Source organism: Panicum virgatum, chromosome 8N (assembly GCF_016808335.1).
Source record: "Panicum virgatum strain AP13 chromosome 8N, P.virgatum_v5, whole genome shotgun sequence".
Classification (NCBI taxonomy): Eukaryota; Viridiplantae; Streptophyta; class Magnoliopsida; order Poales; family Poaceae; genus Panicum; species Panicum virgatum.
In genome coordinates, this window is record NC_053152.1 from 6,649,312 (window position 1) to 6,672,109 (window position 22,798).

Here is a 22,798-nt window from a genome sequence, read left to right on the forward strand (position 1 = left end):
TCCTTGAGACCGGTCTGTACGTCGGCGCTGCAAGGCGCGCTTCTACTTGCTGCCCGTTCTGAGAGTGCGTCCGTGTGTTGGTCGTAATTTACGTCTAACATGTTTCTTGCCTCTGTTTCTTGGCGCAGGGTCGTCGGAGGCCTTTTGCGCGCGCGGCCCCGGCGCGCGGCCAGTGCGGCCTCGGCGCGCGGTGGGCCGGCTTCCTCGTCTGCTCTGCGTAAGGCGACGGCACTGCTCCTCCTCTTCATTTCCCGGTCATGGCGATGACGGCATGGTGGTGGCCCGGCAGCGCGGTGGGCCTGGTGGCCGCGCAGGGCGGCGGTGCCCGATGGCGCATAGACGGGGGCACCGCGGTCGCGCGCAGGGCCGCGCAGGAGGCGACCGGCGGCGCACGCAGGGGCGGCCACGGCGAGGGCCCGGCTGGGCGCCGCTCGGTTGGGGAGCCCCTAGGGCAGTGACGGTGCTCAGAGCATCAGCGAATCCGAGGCAAAACAATCTGAAAACCTGAATGGAGACAAGCCAATCCACCTTGACGAGAAGTGCGCGTGTGATTGAATCGGGATGGAGGCAGATGCAACGGGCAGGGGACGAACTGAATGTACAATCAGCAGAAACCAATGCAGGCAAGGAAGATGAGAAACGACGGAAATGCTAGCAAGAGGAGGGTGCGGGGACGTTTGGGGTCTCCGAGCGACGAAGGGGCGGGCATGGTAGGGAAGAAAGCTGCAGCTGGTCACGGGGACAACAGTGAGTCAGCAACCTTTGACGGTAACCAATGTGAAATGGAGCGGACGAAGTAAATTCTGGCGGCGTCCACACAGCGCAGGAACCAGCCGGGCTGGGAGCCGTCCGAATCGAATCGGAGGATGCTATTATTCTTGCCGACGTGGATCGGCTGGCTGAGCTCTTCCTCTTTCATATATAGAAATACACTTTATCCCTAAAGAGGAGAGGGAGCAGGAGCAGGTGAGATGCCCGGCCTCCGGTTCTATAAACTAAAAATGATTCCAAAACAGAATAACGCTATACAGCTTATAAATGTGAACAGACAGAAATTGATTACAGAAGCACCTGCGAGCGGATACTGCCTATGGATGATCTTTTGCCTTCCACTAGAGTGACTGATGATGATGCCCTGCCATAAAAACCAGGAGAGCCTTCGACACGTCGTTGCAGGCCCAGTCCAGGTCGTGATGCAGATTTGCAAGCCATAGATGCACAGGTATATAAGCATCAACGCGAAACGGACAGCCCTCGTGGTCGCCGCGGCGGCCAGAGCCGCGTAGAGGGCCAGCATCAGGCTCAAGAGCGACACCCACATCAAATGCAGCGCCGCCGCGAAGCCCGACCACGAGCCGGCGGAGCGGGACCCCTTCCCGTAGATGAGCAGGATCACCGCGGCCACGGACGCCGCCACGGCGACGGTGTCCAGGACAAGGAAGCTCTTGAAGGCGAGGCTCACCTTGCCGTCGTCGCCGTACCCACCGGGCAGGTTGAACCCGGCGGCGAACGCCGCGGTGGCGATGAGCACGGCCACCACCGAGAGGGGGTCGGACATCTTCTCCCTCCACCGCCCGACGTCGTAGCCGCTCCACGGCTTCGCGTGGTCCTGCCTTTGCGGCCGGAGATTTGCCCGGGAAGCGGCGAGCGTCACCACCAGGCTCACCTGATGCACATAATTATCGATCACCAAGTTAATTAATTGGAATTTGCATTGGAAAGCAATCGTGTCCATGATGATCTATAGATATATCGATCGAGCTGCTCTCGCCATGGTGAGGAAGCTGGTCGATCCCGCGGCGAGATCGAACGGCGTGAGCCCGTCGTTGTTCAGGACATCCGCCCGCACCTTGCCCTTCCGGAGCAGGGCCTCGGCGACGGCGGGCGCGCCCGCGGCCACCGCGAGGTGGAGCGGCGTGTTCCCGTCCCGGTCCTGCGCGTCCAGGAGGCCCCGAAGCATGGGTTTCTTGACGGCGAGGGCCACGACCTTGGACCGCTTCTCCCTCGCCGCGGCGTGCACGAAGGTCCCGCCGTCGCTGCCGCGGAGCTCCGCGGCGTCGGGGTAGGCCTCCAGCATGTCCTCGACGACGCGGCGGTGGCCCATCCGCGCCGCGACGTGGAGGGCCGAGAGGCCGCCCGGGCAGTCCTTGTACACCGTTCCCGGTGTCCCGGCGCGTAGGATCGCGCGCACGACGGCGCGGTCGCCGTCGGACGACGCGAAATGGAGCGGGGTGCCGCCGCCGCTGTCGACCTCGCCGGCGAGAGCCGGCCGCCATTCCAGTAGCAGGTCAACCATCTCTGCAGGCATTGTTGCACATGAAATCACCTCGATTATGACGTACTATAACTATAAAAAGAAGCAAGAGAGAACTCACTTGAGCTCTGGAAGGCGGCAGCGTGCAAAGCGTGCTGCGAGCTCGGCCCGCCGGCAGACGACGCATCCCTGCACGTGGACGTAATCGCTCTGACGGCTTGCACCGACCCGCTCATTACGGGCTTACGGCCAGGTACAGCGGCGACACGCCGGCGTTGTTCAGATCGGCCGCCGCGGCCGAGACCAGGACCTCCACCACCGCGCCATGCCCGCGCCTTGCCGCCAGGTGCAGGGCCGTGTCGCCGGCCTTGTTCTTGCATCCCAGGATGCTCTCCCCGCAGTCCTGGGCCAGCTGGACGAGGACCGTGACGGCCTTGGCGTGCCCCGCCCTCGCCGCGCAGTGCAGCGGCGTGTCCAGCGCCGAGTTCCGGCGAGAGAGGAGGCCCTCCTCCCTGAACCTGACGTAGAGCTCCCGGATCAGCTCGTCGTGCCCTTGCTCCGCAGGCACGTGTAGAATGGTGTTCGTCTCCGCGGTCACCTCAAGTATGTCGCACCGTCCATGCTGAATGGTGCCTGTAACAGATACTAGGAAATTATTATTTTCAAATGTGTTTCAATTGATAAGTTCACATTATCACTGATAGATTTCCGATAACTCCGATATTTTCTGTTTTAGAGGTGAGTCCCGATAGAATTAGTTTATCACCTAAAAATATCAGTATTTTAAATTCATCACGTCATCCGACTAACCCACTAACTTGTGCACATACTTTTAACCCACTATAATGAGTAAAAAGGGCATCTAATAACATTCATATTTTGCTTTTATTCCACCATCTAACCCTTCATATTCTAGCAAGAACCGATGCAGCAAACATGTCCCTATACCGGCTATTTTCTTTTATTTTTCTATGTTATTATGTGTAGGTTTTTAGGCTATATGGTTTGAAAAAAAATCTACGTTCATTTCTCACAAAATGAGTCTAAATTTTGCCCATAAAAATTTCTCTATCACCGATAGTGTTCCAATATATCCAATATTCCAGTTTATTACCAACCTCCGATATTTTTAATTTATCAATAATGTAAACCCTTTCAATTTATAATGACTTTGAATTTGCAAATCTCCAAGTTAGCATCCTGAAATTTGGGTATGTTCAACGGTCTAGATCAAACCCTGATCCCGCCATTCTCATTTTTATGGTGATCTCAAATAAATATCAATTATTTAGCTTTTGTTTAAGTCACATCCCTATGGAATATAAGTACTAATTAAGAGCCATGAACAGACCTATGCACCAAAACTTAATACAATTTATCAGAGCTGATGTTATGTAGGCGGGTGTGACGATCATATATGTGACTAGAATCATGACTAGGGAAAAGAAATCATTTCAGAGGTTGAACATGACAGGTGATCCATTGGATGACGGTCCGACGACTCGGGTGGTCTTCTGGAAATTTAGAAAAAAAATAAAAACAGGCATATGAAGTACGCATGATCTCCCTAATTTTTATGGTCCTCATCAGCAGACAGCAGGTGCCGTCATGTCTGTTTGTTACTTTGTTTGGTTATCATCCTATAACGACTTAGTACAGATGTTCCAACAAAATGTCCCGTTCAGACAGGGACGTCCCCATGAAGTTACAAATAAATTGTTGTCACTTTGTGCAGCTGTTAATTTTGTTTGGAGGAGTAAGAAGACTCAGGACTGCATGTGCACCTCTCAAACAGTCAACAATGTCACAAATCCCGTATTGGAACCACATGTATAGGAATATTCATACTGAAAGTAGAAAGATCAATTTCTTCAAGAAAAAAAAGAAAGCAGAAAGATCAATATATCCATGGCAGGTGTATCAGCGTATGCTAGCGCAGAACTGTATTTTCAACAGCTACATATATTTGATTATACTCCCTCCGATTTTTTAAAATGACGTTAGGACATCAACCTTTAGCTTATTTGTAGTGTAAAATTTTGTCTGAAACGTCAAATATTAAGATATGGAGGTAGTATATAAGAAAATATAACTAATAAGGTAATAATCATGAAGACTGAAGCAGAGATGATGCAAGTTAACAGTTACCAGTGGCTTGATAGCGTCCTGCCCTCCCAGCTCCGTGCTGCTGCAGAAGCAGCGCCATGACCTCCTCCGGCCGCCCTCTGCACTTCTGCAGGCGGCGAGGTAGAGAGAAGGGCACATCTGGACCAAGCGCGCGCCATCATTCAGCGAGCCGCGCGAAGGGCACGCCAGCTCGATGTGCTGCTGCTGACGATCCATCTGATCTGATCGAGATGGAGTTGTTGCAGCACCGAGCTACGATGGTGTGCGCGCGCGTGCGCGAGCGTCTCTTCTGTGCAGGAAAAAAAATAACTCTGATATATACGTGCGAGACTACAGGGCCGCGGCGTCAATATATATAAAGATGAAGCAACTGCTCCTGCTCCTATGGACAAGACGCTCAAACTTTCCTGGATGCTGCCCAGGTCTCGATCGGTCGCCAAGCCATCACATCGTGAAGTTACTGCATGGTCAAGCCAGCAATTTCAAGAGACTCTCTATATCTATTCTAAAGACATCCTCATTGTATACCACACTGTATGACCTTAAGAGTGGGCCCATGAACAGATAGCAGTAGTTAAAGCAATCGGCACAATGCATATGACTAGAGTATACACCAACGTGGGCTCCGTAGATAGTAAAAACCACCACCATATCAGTGAATCTGTCATTGCCCGTACCACGAGAACAGAGAGAAAGTGATTTTTTACTCACTATGGCTGCACCTTAAGCTTGTAGCGCACCGTAAGCTTTTTATTTCTGAGGTAGTGAGGTGCATGTCCACAATGCTTACGGCCGGCAAAAGGCTTCGCATTTATTGCTTAAGGTGTATTCTCATACACATTGTGATTGCTCTAATTGTTAGAAATAGAGATTTTGATAAAAAATTAGCCTTCAAGAGCTTATTTAAGTGGTTATCAAATATAACCATCATCTATTCCGGATTTCTCGCTAGCCAAAGATAGATAGCGAAAATGGCTCTCTACAGTGTAAACAAGATATAGAAAAAATGTTAGAGAGTGAAGAAGTACAGAGAGCGATTTTTAATACATGACTCTCTAAATGATAATTTAGAGAGTGAAATTTAGAAAAACTTTTGTAGATGCTCTTAGGCCCTGTTTGGTTTCTCTCTAGAAATTCTAGAAAACACTTTGACCGCTAATTACGGGTATTAAAGAAATGCATTTTACAAAACCAACTTCAGAACCCCTGTGCTAGGAATCCTAATGAATCTAATGAGATCTTTGACAGTATGATTAGAGGATAGTTATTGTAGCATCACTATAGCCAATCATCGATTAATTACCGTCATTAGATTCGTCGCGAAAAGTTACACACATCTCTAAAAGAATTTACAAATAGACTTCACGCATGCAAAATTTCTTTCTCGACTTACGTGTTTCAAAAATCTAGAAGGGAATGCCAGTCTAGCTAGGCACGCAGCTAATAAAACCACCCAAGAAAAGTCAGGCTGGGGGGACCATGTCGCCATGCATCGCATCATAGATCCGTTACATGATTTTCCGTGAACTACGTACGCATAGGCATGTGAGATGATGTCATCAATCTCACATGCTACATAATTATGGTCCTGTTTGGGAGCTTCCTGCAGCTTCTGCTACTCCAACCAACTAGAAAAACTAGAAGCTCCCCCGAACGGGGTTGCTTCTCCCACCAGTGAAAAGCTCCAAAAGCCACAATTACACTGCAAGCAATGTTATACAGTCGTCTAGTCGAACCTAGTCGCCATGGCACCGATAAGGCGACTAGTCGCGACTAGTCGTCGATCAGGTCGATTAGTCGACCCTAGTCGGTCCTAGTCGTCGCTATAGTCGTCCTATATATCCCACGACATATATGTACATGTATATGTACTTATATACTATATAGCAAGCAGGAACACCACAATGATAGTCAGTTTGGTGACACTTGTGAGATTTGATGTTTGAACTGTCCAGAACTCCATATTCTTGTCCCGCATAGTACAGGCTAATGGCTAATGGTGCAAGTTATATAGTTAACCTAACCCTAATGGCTAATGGCTAATAGTGCAAGTTATATAGTTAACCTAACCCTAATGGCTAATGGGCCTAATTGAGCCCAGTACAGGCGGTGGGCTGGAGTGCTGGTCTGCTGGACATCTTTTGGTTTTGGCCTGATCGTCCAAGTAGCTAGTCGGACGACTAATCGCGATTAGGTGATGATTAGTCGGACAATCAGACATCTGATCGACAAAAGCTAGTCGTTTCACTTATCGAAGCCAGCGGAGCGATAAGGTCGACTAATCGTGACTAATCGCGATTAGTCGGACGACTGTATAACATGGACTGCAAGCCAAGAAGCTAGTCAGGACCTGCTTCCTCAGCTTTTGGCCTCCGCCTCCTTTCTCCCCTCCGTGCCGACTGCTCACCTACCGACCTCCACCCCTAGCCCCCTCTCCGCCGGCAGTGCTTAGGCCCCTCGCCGGCCGCCACCCCCTGAGTCCTCCCCTCGCCGGCCTCCGCCGTGGTCCCTTTCCCCTCGCCGGCACCGCCCCGAGCTCCCCCGATGGCCGCGCCGCCCTGAGCTCCGTCCCTCGACGGTCGGCGCCGCCCCGAACTCCCTCTCTTGACGGCCGACGGCCGGCACCCCTCGAGCTCCCTCCTTCGACGACCTTCGACTCCCCGAGCTCTCTCTCATGACGTCGATGGCCGCCGCCGCCCCAAGCTCCCTCCTTCACTCCGGCCCTCAGATCTGCGGCTACACCTTCCCGACGGCCGGCGCCGCCCCTCACCTCCTCTCCGCGTCGGCCGATGCCGCCCTCCGATCCCCTCTGCGTCGATCGTTGCTGCCCCTCCATCCCTCCTCTTCGTGCGCGCCGCCCCGGCCATAGAAGCTGACAGCCAAAAGCAAGAACACCAAATGACTCACGGAAGCGTTGGGAGCTTTTCTAGGAAGCGCCAAGTTGGAGAAGCGAGGGGAGCTTTTCTAGAAAGCGCTTTTGGAGAAGCTTAAGCTCCCCCAAACAGGGCCTATATATACCACTGAAGCCTTCTCCTATATCTCCACTTCTCCTTTGCACCTCTTAGATAATTCCTTACATAATATATATGCATGCATTACAGATTCACAGCCAAGTGTTTAGACAAAATGGTTTGACAAACAACTAACGAAGTGCATCCACAATCTTCTAACATATGGCACCAAAGCCAAGTCCCAACATGCCTTCGCTTTCATTTCATCACGTTCTCTCTACCAAGCTGTAGGAACTTCAAACGTTGTGGCAGTATAGTCCCATTACCCTTGCTCAAACTTCACATACTGATGCTTCAGGGCTTGGCGCAAAGTTGAACTTCCAGTCTTTTTTTTTTTTGCTTGCAGAAGCCAAATAATCATAGCCAGTTAGTCACTGCCAGGCTTAAGATTTTTGAAATAGAAATCTAAAAAATACACATACACCTCGAGAATAATTGGGCCAGTTCTAGACCAATCAAGCCCACTGGGCCGCACAACCAGTGGCTCAGCGTGCCACGCACGTGCTCCCCTTTCCTTCCCCGACGACCCGACCGAGGCTCCACTCCCCCCATCACTCGCCCCACCTCGTCGTCCTCCGCCGCCGCCGCCGCCGACGATGCCGCGGAAGGCCTCGTCGAGATCAGGTCCGTGCTTCCAGCCCTATTTCGGAACCTCTCAATTCTCCGTCTCCTGAACTAACCCTTACCTACCCGCCTCCTAACCCTAACTCTCAGATTCGCGCTTCAAATGGCGCAAGCGGAAGCGCAACCCCAACGCGTCCCCGTCCAGGCCCTCCACCTCCGCGGCGGCGGCCGACCACTCCGACGAGTCCGACTCCGCCGCTGCGAACGACGACGATGATGCCGCCGCCCACGCCGCCGCGGGGGGCGGGGCCGACGACGACGAGGACGCCGCGGCGTCCGAGGACCCCGTGCTCGACCTCCGCGAGGCGGAGGTCCTGCCCTCGGCCGAGGTCATCTCCGCCTTCCCCGCCGCCAAGCGCCGCGTGGTCAACCGGCCGCACCCGTCCGTCGTCGCCCTGATCGCGGCGGAACGATCTTCTTATCCCGGCGACACCTCTGCTGCAGCGCCGCCGCCGGCGCTAGAGAACATTTCGCACGGGCAGCTGCAGGTGCTCTCTGGGGTACTTCCGGACCACCCCTCCCTTGCCACAGACCCTGACAAACCGTCCTTGTATGTGTGCACACCGCCTCCCCTCATGGAGGGGCGGGGTGTGCCCAAACAGTTCCATGGTCGCCTCCATGTCGTGCCAAAGCACTCAGGTCTGCACTTTCGTTAACCATGGATTGCTGAGCTGTACTAGGAAACATCTGTAAATTTGAGTACCTATGAATCAGTTTGTCATTTGTAGATTGGTTCTCCCCGGGGACAGTGCATAGGCTGGAAAGACAGGTGGTTCCACACTTCTTTACAGGGAAGTCTCCAGGGCACACCCCGGAGAAGTACGTCATGCTAAGGAATAAAGTTATTGCCAAATACTTAGAGAACCCGGGCAAGAGGCTTGCTTTTGCTGAGTGCCAGGGGCTTGTTGGGAGCACAGGCGAACTTTATGATCTGAGTAGGATTGTTAGGTTCTTGGACACTTGGGGGATCATTAATTACCTTGCGGCTGGATCAGTGCACTGCGGCCTGAGGATGGCAGCATCTCTTCTAAGGGAGGAACCATCAGGGGAATTGCAATTGCTTACAGCGCCATTGAAATCAATCGATGGTCTGGTTTTGTTTGACCGGCCAAAATGTAGCATCCAAGTGGAGGACATTTCTTCGATGGCATCATCTTCTTCGAATTCGGTGGTGGATTTTGATGCTGCATTTGCAGAATTGGATGGGAAGATTAGGGAGTGTTTGTCTGAAAGCTCTTGCAGTTACTGCTTACAGCCTTTGCCAAGTTTGCACTACCGATCGCAGAAGGAGGTGTGCTTCTTTTTACCTTGTTTAAATTATTTATATGTTTTCTCACGTATGTCTCGTGTAGAAAACCCACATCTGTATCTTTGAAGTGCTACTTACATTTCCATTCCACACACATGCTAAAAAATTGTAACTTTCAAAGATTCTGAATTTCTGATACGCGTCACAGTAAGCTGAGGTAGTCAGGCTTCATAATGTAGGATTTATTGACTGTGTTTTTGTTCAGTGTGGAAAGAAATACCACGATTTGCTGCTGAATTTTAAACCCTAATCGTTTGTTGTTTTGAGCTGTGCTTGCTTATTAGTGATTTGTTAACATATAGGGTTTTCAATATTTGGATTCCCGAAATGTGCTGAAAGCCTGTATTAATAGTCTACTATTTGAAAACTCTAATTTGGTAAAGGACATTTAGGTACTGAATATTACTTAAAACGTCTGATATTTGTGATGTGAGGTTATCTGCTTTAGTTTTATGGTATATTTCATTATTTCTTGAACTGTTTGAGTTGTGTACTGATTTGAATGTATCGTTGTGCTTCCTCCGTTTGTTTTTACTTTGTGAGACAGAAAAGTTGGTTCATATTTGACAATAAGAGACCCATCTTATCTTCTTGGCAGAAAGGATTTACTGATGATGTTTTACTTCAAGCCCATATAGAATAAAGGAATTGACTAGAAGCCAATCCCTGACATGGCTTGAATCTTTCTTAATCATTTCTCTTTGTATAGCTCTCCCAACCCCTTGTTTTTTGCCTTTAAACCTTTGTACAATTGGCTTACTTTTTGTATTATATAATATATATGCGTACCGCATAATGGTTCGCCCCTACTGCTTATGCTTAAAACAATAGCAATAACATGTGCTTTTGACTGGCTGGGCAGGCAGATATTGCTCTGTGCTCTGATTGCTTCCATGACGCGAGATATATTACTGGGCATTCTAGCTTAGATTTCCAGAAAGTGGATGGGGATAATGATGGATTGGAAAATGATAGTGATAAATGGACTCATGAAGAAACATTGTTGCTGTTGGAGGGCATTGAAAAGTACAATGACAACTGGGATGACATTGCAGGGCATGTTGGAACAAAATCAAAGGCACAATGTATTTACCATTTTATTCGGCTTCCAGTGGAAGATGGTTTGCTAGAGAATGTTAAGGTACCAAATGGATCTGTACCACAAAGCAATGGTTATCCACATTCAGATTCCAATGGCAGCACTTCAGGTGTAACATCATTATCTTTATCTATCAACTGAATTCAGATTTTATTTAGTCTCTAGCTTGCGAATTTTCTCCTGTTGTAAATTATGGCTTGTTCCTTTCATTTTGTAATGTGGATGTTTTTTCCGTCCTTAGGGATACCAGTTCAAAGCTTTCGACATGGAAACGAGCTTCCGTTCATTAATTCTTCTAATCCGGTCATGTCACTGGTGAGCCCCTACAGTTCTTTCTTTTTGGTTATAGAAATGGTGCTAGTAGCTGTATAATGGGCTCGAGCATTTATGGTTGGCTGACCTTTGAAATTGTGTGTCTTCTGAGTAAACTTATCTGCATCTGTATTTTTTTTTACAACAGACAATATTGGAAACAACAGCCTAAATTGGCACTTGGAATAGATGCTCTTTCGATTTGGAACTGTAGTGCAGGGGTTACATTTTTGGCTTCTATACTGCAAGACCACGATGCAGCATATCCTGATATATGAAATTCTTGAACTAGTTTCTTAGGAATGTCCGTCACTCTGCCCTATGTACTTTCTTCATGACAACGAAAAATAAAATCGGCCTTTTCTCTTCTTTTTAGTATCTACTCAGGTCTTACTTTTCAGAAATGTTGTGTAGGTTGCATTTTTGGCCTCTGCAATAGGACCAAGAGTTGCAGCATCATGCGCGCATGCAGCACTGTCCTTTTTTACTAGAGATGATGATCCCAGGTTAGCCATCTTTACCGAATGCTTTAATTTTAATACATTAGTGAACACTAAAGCCTTATCACTTAAGATATGCAACATTGTCCTCATACATGACGTAGAAACTTCTCCACCATATATACTAGCCAGACCTTAAATATGTTTCTAGTTCCTTTGGCCGTGTCCTAGTTAAGTTTTGATGTATCTTTTGCTACATATTCAAGGCTCAGTTCAGAAGGAATGCATGCTGATGGCAGGGGCAATGGTGCAAATCCTAATTTTCCCAACCATAACGGTGACTATTTTTGTATTTAATTCTTGTTTGTCAGTGTTGCCAACAAAATTCCTCTAATCTGTTCACGCAAGATATTAATTTAGAAAATCTTTAATTTTTAAACAGGTGCTTCACCAGCTGTTTCTCCAGAAAATGTGAAACATGCCGCCGTGTATGGTCTATCAGCAGCAGCAATGAAGTCTAAACTCTTTGCAGACCAAGAGGAACGTGAAGTCCAAAGACTAGCAGCTACTGTAATAAATCATCAGGTTAGTTTGTGCACTGCTATCTAATTTGCATGCACAGCTTCTTCTCCATTTGTTGTGAGTCAGCGCTGTTAATTTCCACTGAACTAAAGTGCATTGTCGCATGGCCAGGTGTTGACTTGTTGAGTCCATTGACATCTGACTTACCATTAATTACAGCTGCAGTTAGGTTTAAAAAGTCAGTCTAAGACATGTTGGATCCTTTCATGTCCATATTTCTTTCTATACAAATTTGACACAATCACGCAAGTCAGAAAAGCAGTTGAAACTTGACACAATCACCCTGGGGTTAAGTTTCGTTTCCTAGCCCAATTTGATAGTAGAAACTAGAAAGTAGTGGTGAGCCTTTTACGAAGCCAAGTCAGGTTAGCGTTCTAAAAGAACCCAGCCATGGTAACCCCTGGCTTATCCTAACATCATCTTCGATGATAGTGATATGGCAAAATGAAGGTAGCCAAAGGGGTAGAATAAGGTCAATGAATTGGAAATGATCATTGATGTTTGTCGAATCACTGATTTCATGTACATAACAGTAGAAAGGTTAGTAAGATTGTCAGAACTTTTTGATAGGTTGAATTTAGGTGTTAACTTGCACTTTTAAAATTCAAAAAATTCTGATACCAGCATGGAGTGTTGTTTTTAACCATTGTTCACAATTTCACACTAGGGCCGTTATCCTGAGGATGGCTTTTATTGATATTTACAATGTTGCAACACTACTGGATTTGCAGTTAAAGAGGTTGGAGTTGAAATTGAAGCAGTTTGCCGAAGTTGAGACTTTGCTCTTGAAGGAATGTGAGCAAGTGGAGAGGGTGAGACAGCGGATTTCAGCTGATCGTGCCCGGATGAGGTCGGCCCTGTTAGGTTCCACTGGAATGCCTGGAAGCAGTAGCACCATGCCATCCAATCCAGCAAGCATTAGCCCCAGACCAGTGGGTGTGCCAGGCTCCATGCCTCAGACCAGCATGCCAGCCGTATATGCCAATAACATGCAGGGACATGGTCATCCCCAGATGCCTCAGATGCCGTTCATGCATCAGCAGCCGCAGATGCTTTCGTTCGGCCCTCGCCTTCCACTCTCAGCAATCCAGACTCAACCATCGCCGCAGGCATCAAACATCATGTTCAACTCTGGGATGCCCAGTTCGGTTGCTCCTAACCACCATCAGTTGCTGAGATCATCTTCTGGAAACAATTTTAGTGCAGGATAGGGGAATACTTCATAAGAATTTTTACTCAGCTTAGTTTTGTCAGATGTAGCATTATATGATTTATAAACACATCATTGTAATCCATTCAGACGGTGTCCTGTGTTGGTCATACAATATATTAGGTCCTAGTCACCATCTGGCTGCTCTATATGTTTGACCTTCACAGGGTTCATGATGATCAAGTAATGCAATCTCCTGTAGGTGCCAAATACTCGCTCCAGTGACATGATAACACTTCAGTGTTCTGCTAATATTTTCTATTACTATATATATTAAAAATAAACAATTTTAGGGGGAGTCTAATTTAGGGACGACCGTACGGAGCGCACCGTACGTCGATTTTCGACCATACAGTAATTGCTCTCCGTGTGTCATCCATTCCCCCCTCACCTGCAAAGTATTAGCTTACGGTTATTCCAGCGCCAAGCTTGCAACTAATCTCCGGCCACATGTGCACGTCAAATGCATTTTAAGTTTCTTTTTCCAACACCCGTATTAGTTTCCATATATCCCTTCTCTCTGTTTTGATAAAAAAATTATATGTACAATAAAAATTAGATACAAACATTTATATGCACAAAGTTTGGTAAAAAATCGCAATGATAAAAAATTGTAGCAAAGAGAAAATATATAAAAGGTAAGAAATAAAAATCACAAAAGAGAAATTTTTTGAAACAACCATTTGGTGGAACTTTAAAAAAATCAGGAGAAAAAAATTTGGAAAACAAACCTTAAGAAAAAAATTGGGAGAAAAAATTAAGGAACAAAATGTCAAAATCAAAATTTGGAAGCAAAAACTTAAGATCAGATTTGGGAGATAAAATATTTTGAAAATAACATTTTGAGAACAAAAAGTTAGAAGCAAAAGTTTAGAAAACAAAACTTAATTAATACCTAGTTTGGAAGACAAATTTCAGGAACAAACTTAGTCACTTGCTGAAACTAGGCATGGAAGAAAAGATAAAAAAAGGATAGGGAAAGGAAATTGGAGATAAATGTTTCGAGATGGATAAATTTTGGAAAGAAAAGATGTGCAAAATTTCGTATAAGAAAAATTTAGGAGCCAAAAAGATTATGCAAAAAGGTTGTGAGATAGAGAAATTGAAGATAAATGTTTCGACACAAAATTTTAAGAGAAAAACAATCAAGTAACAAAAAAAAAGTTGAAGATAAAAATTAGAACACATGAAAAATAGAAAAGCGAAGGTGAAAGAGGAGCCATAAGGGAGCAAGTGGAAACTAGAAAAGAGAAGGTGAAGAGGAGGCGGAAAGGAGCACGAGATAGCTGTCATGTACGATCACTGCTCCCACGGTAGAGCGTCGACCGCCGGACCGCGCAGTGCGCCGTCGACCGTGGAACCAGTATCCGGACAGTTTTATGAGATTATAAGTATCCAAACTACACATGAAATTTTATACTCTACACTTATTTTGAAAGGATGCAGAATGCGATATTTGAAACAAGACACTAACAGACTAACTTGCACTTCATTCTCATTGCTCAGCTTCCTGCACAGCATCCGCAATTCACTGCTCTGAAGCCAGAAATTACACAATTCAATATTCAAGCTTATCATTACACTCCCCAAGTAAATGTAACAATACTTAAACATTTTGGTTCAGGTTTTCTCCTCCACCTTACAAAAACATTTCCTAAAAGCTCTCTGCCTTGCCACATGTCCACTCTCTTCTTTCAAACTCTACTTACGTCAAACAGGTGGTGTACGATTCAGAGCAGACAGGGAGGGACGTCAAGTGTAGTGCCGGCCTGGATTGTGCCCCAACCAATGAGACGCCAGTGCTTCTCGATGCGCCGGCTAAGGGCCAGCTTCTCACCCTTGCTAGTGCACACCGGTGCGGTCAGCTGCAGCTTTGCAAGATCGTTCTTGACAGCAACAACACGGGCTCCAGTGGACATTGACCCAATGTTAAGCATCAGGATCTCACCCTTGGCGAGCTTTGAGACCCTGCTTGCCCTTTCTGTTCCACTTGTCCTCACCCCCAGCAGCCTCCTTAGGAGGAAGAAGTTCACCTGCAAATTAGAGTATCAGAATCTTGCAGCATTTGCTTAAACCCTGTTGATTCTAAGAAGCAAAGAAAACACTGACCTCTAACTCAATGTAAACATCAGGGAGTGATCCAACTTCACCAAGAACCTGACCGACCAGCCTATCCGCACGAGTCAGTGTCGGGTCCATGGTAGTTCCAACTCCAATAAGCCCTCCAGGAACGGCAAACTGGAGTTCATTTTGCTCTGCATACAGGGACACAATCCTCGAATAGATGGGTGTGCATTTAATTTTGCCATTCTCATCCTTCATCACGATGCCTGGGCGAACTTCGATTTTCTGGTTCACCCTCAGGACTCCCTTCACATAGGAATTCAAGAGATGATGTACTCCCACAGGACAAGAATACTGCATCTTACATGCACAAACATAGATTTCAGAAGGATGGCAACATTTTAACATCAAGAATTACATACCTTGAGGATACTGCCACCTGCTACTCCACCCTTGATTTCATCAACCTCCGAACCAGGTTTGTTCACATCAAAAGAACGAATAACAATCATATTGGGTGGAGAGGTGAAGTTCCTCTCTGGGATGGGGATCTTTTTCACGATATATTCACAGATAACATCAACATTGTACTTCAGCTGTGCAGATATTGGCACCACAGGAGCACCTTGAGCTATTGTTCCCTGAGTACAAGAATATAATTGTAACAGGCAGAATTTCACAAAATACTGGCTGCTATTGATGAGAGAAGGAGGAGAACTGACCTGTATAAATTTCTGGATTGCTTCATGCTGGTTCATTGCTGCACTTTCCTGGATAAGATCAATTTTGTTCTGCAGAATGATAATATGTTGAAGGCGCATAATTTCAACAGCTGCAAGGTGTTCAGATGTCTGGGGTTGGGGACAGCTCTCGTTTGCTGCAATCAGAAGTAGTGCACCGTCCATGATAGCTGCTCCATTAAGCATTGTAGCCATGAGAATGTCATGCCCCTGTTCATGAGATGAATAGATAGCTGAGGAAATGTCAAAACAAAATAAGAATCAACATAAACTGAAGCTGGTAAGACACTAGTCAAATGTTCACTGCAGAATGAACTTGCAAAGTCCTTTCATTATTTCTTACTGAAATATATTAAGCACCAACAAGCCAGTTTGAGGGAGCAGTGATTACCATCTACATATTACACCACTTAATGTTGTTGCAGCATGATGGTATTACCGTATTAGCAACACATCAATAGAAGCAAACAGAATCCAAAATTTTGTGCACAGATACAAGCATCTAACATAACAAATGATCTGAATCCGTGAATCTGAACCCCAAGTAGACATGTGAAAGAGAATTGATAAAAGTTTCAGCATACCGGGCAATCAACAAATGAAACATGTCTCAAGAGCTTCATCCTGCAGTTTTCAAACCCTGGAACGTCACAGAGAGGACTATCTTCTTTGCCACTGCCATAAGCCCTGTATACAATAATAAACAATATGGTTAGAAAACCCATATGAGCACGATAACATATACAGTAATTATGTGTGAATGTGGCCCCAAGAGATTAGCTATGGGTTTGCAACAAAAGCAAGCATCGGACAAAAGAGACAAGGTTTCTAGAATGTCACCAAACAGCCTTGACATTTGGAACTCTAAGACAAATAAACCCATTTGGCAACAGATACAAGACTTCTACATCACTAGACAGTATGGAAAAGCTAACGCATTCAACATTATTACATTTAAAAAAAAAACTTTCCACGGAGTTACAGGAATCAGCACAAGATCACCTCAGGTAAGGTTTCCATAGAACGTCATGTTGTTCCATATCCTAGGATTTCAGTATAAAATAGTGTTTCTAATTTCTCATTTGCTCATTGAAATTACAGTGTTTTGATACAAGGCAAGGCAAGAAGAGAAGACGAAAAAAAGAGCTACCAGTACTAGCTAGTCACTAGCCAGCGATTGCTAGTAACCAACCACTTAACCAGCTAGAAAAATTGTAACTATTGGTGGTACTATTCCACGAGAGTCAAGAACATAGACCATTAGACCTATATCAACCCTTTTCTGCAATGAACTCAGCAAACTATTGCACAAAAAAAAGAGAATGAAATGGATGCTTCTGTGATTATTTATTTATACACCTAACACCCACATTCGCACTATAAAAGCAACAATAAAATATGGAAACACTGTCCTTGAAGATTTTCCACAATTATGAGCTGTGCCTAGATCACTTACATGTGATATGTAAAAGGCCAAAAAAGTGATAAAATAAACATGATATCTGTATGACTAAGACTAACTGACTTACTTGTAGCACATTGGCCGTGGGCATCTATCATCTTCACATTTATAGATTTTTGCATTAGCATAACCAAGCTTTATAGTGATATTGCGCTCCAGTTCATTCTTGAAACGAACTGTCTGGAAATCAGAAGAAAACGGTCAGAACATAATATTCGATATCTCTAGAAACAGGATCAAATATGAATTAATTACAGTACTTGTAAAAGGAACATAGATACAGCATATGATGGATCAATGGCATCAACATCAATATTACCTGTACACCTGAGATTGCTTTGACAACCGTAGACTTCCCATGGGCCACGTGCCCAATGGTACCTGCACATTCCAAAAGGGATATTTCCTTAGAACATACACATAAACATACTTCATTACTGGAGGAGCTTTTTTCCCCTTAAACTTCATACACTTAAATTTTGAGACTAAAGGCAAGTTCACACAGGAAGATAACAGTACTGCAACACTAATGTCAATACAATCCCAATTGAAACAGAAGTAGGCATCCCTAAGAGAACTGCATTGTCGCATAGACAACACTAGTGGCATACCGATGTTGATCGTCGCCTGGCGCGAAATCACCTCCGGCGACAGAGGGCTCAGCTTGAAAACGTCGAGCGTGCTCAGATCCTGCTCCATCAACCCTCGGCGCGCCATCTTCGGTTCTGCTTGAGCAACGCCGGGGCCTGAAACCGGAACGCAGGAAACTCAGTGCCCACGCATCAACGCCGGACCAGTTGTAAACGCCGCGCCGCCTTCACGGATCCCGCCACCGCGGCGAGGAAACACTCCCAGTCCCCATACCGAACCAAGACGAAACGAGCGAATGAAATTCCCGCGACGAGTAACGAGAATCCCACGCCGTCGCAAGCGAAACCCTAGCCGTCGCGGCCGCGGGGTCCGTGGGAGGGTGAGGTTGGTGGGTGGGTTCCGCGCAGGGTTGCTCACCTGGGGCGGCCGCGTGGACGCGGTTCAGCGGCGGCGGAGGTGGCGTGGGCTGGGGGTTTGGATCTACGCGTTGCGTCGCGGCGGCGGCGGCGGCGGGCGTCGGAGTTGGCAGTTTGGAGATGGAGCAGAGGGTTTGGAGGCAGTGGACTACTGTGCTGGCATTGGCCATTGGGGGCTCCTATTTACCTCCGGCCCACGGCCCACGACTTGGCCCGCGCGTCAAGTAAAATGCAAAAAAATAAAATGTTTCCATATTACATGTATCATATACTATACATTAGCAAAGTGGCACGCACGTTTATCAAAAATATATTATTGAATATGTTTAGTAGTACATCATATAGTATATAGTATTTAAGAAACCTAAGTATATTTAAATTCAAAAGGTATTAAATTAAATATTAACTAAATTATATTTAAATTAAGTTTTAAAAACATGTATTATATCAAACCTCACTGCTATCTCATAGCTTAGGTTGACACGAATCTAATGCAACAAAAACAGACTATGATGGATGATTGCAAACAAAACTATATGCATTCTTTCTCCCCATGGAATCAATTTTCCAAACATAGAAAAATAAATGATCTCACCCCCATTCTGCATCTTAGGGGGGAAAAAAGAAGGGATCAAGATCAAGACTAAAATTATGCTTGTGCGCACATACATGTATTATGTCAAACCTCACTGCTATCTCATAGCTTAGGTTGACACGAATCTAATGCAACAGAATTAGACGGATGATTGCAAACAAAACTATATGCATTTATTTTCCGAATATAGAAAAATAAATGATGACACCTCCATTCTCCATCTTAGAGGGGAAAAAAGAAGGGATCAAGATCGAGGGTAGCTCAATGCCTCAAGTCCCCCTTCCCCTTGATCACAACAACAGTCAATAGGGCAACCCACATGGTTCCTGCAGTAGTTGCTCACACGGCCCAAGAACATCCTGTACAAAGGAATCAATTTAGAGTTCAGCTTTAATTTTATATACAAATTGGGCAGCAGAGGGAGTTATAGTCGAAGAAATATGAAGAGAAAATATTAACCAAAGTCTTGAATGACTATCATAAAAGGTTTATAGACAACTGACTGACAAACTTGATAAAAAAAGGAAATGCCAATGCAGCTCAATGGGCGTACTCACTGCTAAATGCTAACTGCAGCACAAAGAGATACTAGGTTTCCAAACCGACATCCTAGTAGATAGTTGCGCCATTGCACAAACCAGGAGGGTGCTTCACTCTCTTGGATAAACAGTCTGACGTTTTTATCTACTGATGAGGAAATCAGTTAAACCATAATTTCCTTGCAGGTCACATTGTGCGCCTTGAAGCCTTGTATCATTTAGCAACAATTCTCAGCAGGCCTAATCAGGTTAACAGAAAAAAGCCTAATCAGATTAACAGAAAAAAAGGGTCAATTCTGGCAACTTTGTAACTTACCAATGATAACTTACCAATGAATCGTTACGAAGCTAGCAATTCATGCAAATCACCTTGAAATGATTTATCTTGCTCCTTTTCTATTTGTCATTTCGATGCCCACAAACATTTTCCTCAGCAGGTTGTCTAGCCAATTGTTTATTCAATGCTGTAGCTTAAGGACTTAAGGTGACAAATATCATGTATCTACTTAAGTCAATGTTGCCTTATGATGCATCTACGGAGTATACTCCAATGCCTTCTGATGCAGGACAACATCGAAATCAGCAGCAATTTTGGCTAAGCAAAGTACAAGCCAAGGATCTGTATTTCTAACTCTTGAGCAGCCCAATGGCTCGGCACCCCCATGACAAGCAGATCGGCATTGCGGTTGGTTGCACCTCGCAGATCTTCTCCTTGGGATCACCCACGATCGGAGAGAGGTCTGGAGCACGGCGCTCGATGGAGTTGGCTCCAAGTTGCGATCCCACGCACGGGTGCCGACCCGATCTTTTGTCTGGCCGGGACGATGACGACCAATGCAGGCGGACATCCGGAAAGAGGGGCGCAGCACTGAGGACGTCCACAACCACGAGGCCAATGGCGCCCACGGTAACGCGCGAAGCAAGGGAAGCCGAGGCCAGCGGTGGCGGAAGAATGGGTTGCCGGCGTCGCCCACAGTCCCGATCATCCGGCCGACGGTGACGAGGACGGGCGGCGGCGTGGAAGGGAAGGTGACCTCGATGAGGACGGGGTGGCGGCGGATGCGACCGGATCGGCGCTAGATGCACGAGGCTTAAAAAAATCATCTCAATTTATATTAAGTTACTAAAGACAATCTTACCCCTCTTAATGAACGGTTGGATCTTCTTTATACTACATACTACCAAATGGTAGTATTGTGCACCGTAAAAGACCTCTAGAAATATAGAGAATGGCTCTACCAGGAACATATCACGAAGATCACTCATAACCAGGTAGAGTAAGGCCTTATGTAGTGGCTGCACCCTCAGCTGACGTGGTGGTTCGAGGAACCGATGCCACGACTGCAGCAGGCGAACCTTCGTGGAGAGAGAAAAGAACCGCAGCCAAAATAAGCTTCGATTCCTCACCGGTTAAAAAAATTGCATGCAGTAAAGCATGCAGTAGATTTTCCCAGAAAAATTGAGGTGGCTCTCATCCATTGAGCAATGAGAGATTATTTTATTGCACGTGGGACCCATGACCACCTCAATAAAGCTTTTTTTATGATGGCTGATTAGCTTGTCGGACCCACAGATCCAGGGCGCAATGCACATGGCTGATGTTTTCTTCAGAAACCGGTACCACCAGCCTAAATAACAAAACTTCACATGGGCGCGATATGATCATCCTTCCGCGTGTCGGAGGGAGGTGGGGTGTATCTGGATTTTCTCCTCGCCGAGCTCTTCCTCGGCGACATCTGCAGCTCTCCGCCGGTTGCGGATGAACGGAAGCTCCATTTTGTGCGGAAGAGGGGGGTGGCGTGGTAGGGAAGTAGTAGTCAGTGGTGATGGAGGAGCGGGCAACGTGCTGGCGTACGCGTTGGCGATTGGCCAGACGCGATCGGGGAAGAGAGACGAGGCCCGAGCACTCCCCGGCAGGTTCTGGACCTACTTGTTGCTGTGCTCATGGACGGATGGCCTGATTAAACCAGGTTCGAGATCAAAGGACGGTGTTTGCCAGCGACGTGGCCCAATGAATGGCGAGAGTCTCTGGTGCAAATTTCGTTATGTAGAAGATATTATGCTTGTGCGCGCATACATATAGTGCTGAGTAATACTCAGTAACTTATCTCAAAACAGTTTTAAGTTCTAGTGGTGATAAATTAAATGTGAAGTATACTCATGACCTCGAAAGAAACCATTACGGCAAATTATAGGAGGATCAACCATATCGTGCAACAAGAAATAATTTAGAAACCACACGCACATGTATCCAAAATATGTTATTGAACATCATATAGTACATTTAGTAGTACATCATATAGTATATAGTATTTAAGAAACCTAATTAGATTTAAATTCAAAAGGTATTAAATTAATATTTTAAGTAAGTTTTCAAAACATGTATTATGACAAAGCTCACCTCCTCCTACTCCATTCGACATTGACAAGTGGATCCAGCGTGGGTCTGATCCAGTTGAGAAATATTTTTAATTATTTTTTATCTTTATAATATAGATTGACAATCCTATTACATATCATATATGCACGTACAACATCACGTTGTTAGTTCATGCAACTAAGTGTTTGTTTCCATATTGTTGTAACCACACCCACGACTCGATCCGCATGAATTGAATTGATTATTTTTTAACTCTGAATTGAATTGAATTGATCGGAGCGGGCCTGGTGGGCTCTGAACACGGCGGCGGCGTGCTGAATGGTCGCGGACCTGGTTGAGTCGGCGAGGTGGAGCAGCACGGTGCAGTGCCGGGTGCTGCCGTTCTTCGCCCCATGGTCGTGCTCTGCCAGGTGGCGGCGACGATATTGTACATGCGACTCCGGTTGGACCAGGGCGGCAGCGAATTATTTTTATTTTTAACCTTTTTTTAATACTATTTTAATTTTAACCTCCTGCTTTGGATTTTATTTACATGATATAGCATGTTTGGTCGTGCCAGCTGTAGAGGCGCGACAGGTAGGCTCTGTCGCGCCACTGCGGCTGGCACGACAGGGCTACCACGCTGGCGGTCCAACCCGACGCTGCACCAGCGAGGCGCTGATGTGGACGAGCGTGTCACGCCACATGTAGTGGCAGCCTGGTAGTCTAGTTGTCGCACCAGGTGTGTTGGCACGACAAAGCTGCTCTGCCGTGCCAGCCTCTCTCGCAACCCAGAATCGGCTGCATATCAGCCGCCGTGCCGCGAGAGAAGAGGCTTGTCGCGCCACTTAGAATGGCGCGATAAGCGCCTCACAGAAAACTGCTTGTTGATGTAGAGGGCCGTTCCGAAGGAAAAAATCAGGGGAAGGGAAATGATCGAGATGCTTTAGGGAAGAGAAATAGAAGAATGGTTTCGGAAAAAATCAGGGGAAGAGAAAGGATCGAGATGCTTTAGGGAAGAGAAATAGAATAATGGTTTTGGGAAGACAAACGAAGGATCGAGA

General features: G+C 46.2%; 2 protein-coding genes and 1 pseudogene across 5 annotated transcripts in view; 1 reads left to right on the top strand and 2 right to left on the bottom strand.

Moving 5' to 3' along the window:
* Positions 1-797: 797 nt before the first annotated feature.
* On the bottom strand, positions 798-4,854 carry LOC120686337 (annotated as a pseudogene).
* Positions 4,855-7,870: 3,016 nt separating this feature from the next.
* On the top strand, positions 7,871-13,119 carry LOC120685249 (SWI/SNF complex subunit SWI3C-like). 2 transcript variants are annotated; one of them, XM_039967058.1, is made up of 9 exons: positions 7,871-8,016; positions 8,107-8,655; positions 8,745-9,307; positions 10,188-10,533; positions 10,666-10,739; positions 11,151-11,242; positions 11,443-11,513; positions 11,619-11,761; positions 12,490-13,119. In XM_039967058.1, exons 1-9 carry the CDS (start codon positions 7,989-7,991, stop codon positions 12,967-12,969), a joined length of 2,346 nt encoding a protein of 781 aa, XP_039822992.1. In that variant the 5' UTR covers positions 7,871-7,988; the 3' UTR covers positions 12,970-13,119. The 2 variants fall into 2 exon arrangements, with proteins under 2 accessions (XP_039822992.1, XP_039822993.1); XM_039967059.1 differs by lacking the exon at positions 12,490-13,119 and adding an exon at positions 12,426-12,470 and having other exon boundaries at positions 7,989-8,016.
* Positions 13,120-14,438: 1,319 nt separating this feature from the next.
* Positions 14,439-22,798, bottom strand: part of LOC120685487 (eukaryotic translation initiation factor 2 subunit gamma-like) — a 28,763-nt gene continuing 20,403 nt past the window's right edge. The window contains exons 1-9 of one of the 3 annotated variants that reach the window (XM_039967442.1): positions 18,243-18,426; positions 17,846-17,980; positions 17,554-17,615; positions 17,302-17,414; positions 16,357-16,459; positions 15,755-15,982; positions 15,455-15,673; positions 15,078-15,338; positions 14,439-15,001 (exon numbers count right to left, since the gene is read on the bottom strand). In XM_039967442.1, coding sequence (XP_039823376.1) covers positions 14,699-15,001; positions 15,078-15,338; positions 15,455-15,673; positions 15,755-15,982; positions 16,357-16,459; positions 17,302-17,414; positions 17,554-17,615; positions 17,846-17,980; positions 18,243-18,411 — 1,593 coding nt within the window. In that variant the 5' untranslated portion in view covers positions 18,412-18,426 and the 3' untranslated portion in view covers positions 14,439-14,698. Of the gene's footprint in view, positions 15,002-15,077; positions 15,339-15,454; positions 15,674-15,754; positions 15,983-16,356; positions 16,460-17,301; positions 17,415-17,553; positions 17,616-17,845; positions 17,981-18,098; positions 18,118-18,242; positions 18,427-22,798 lie in introns of those variants that run through there. The other 2 variants (XM_039967443.1, XM_039967444.1) reach the window with 2 other exon arrangements.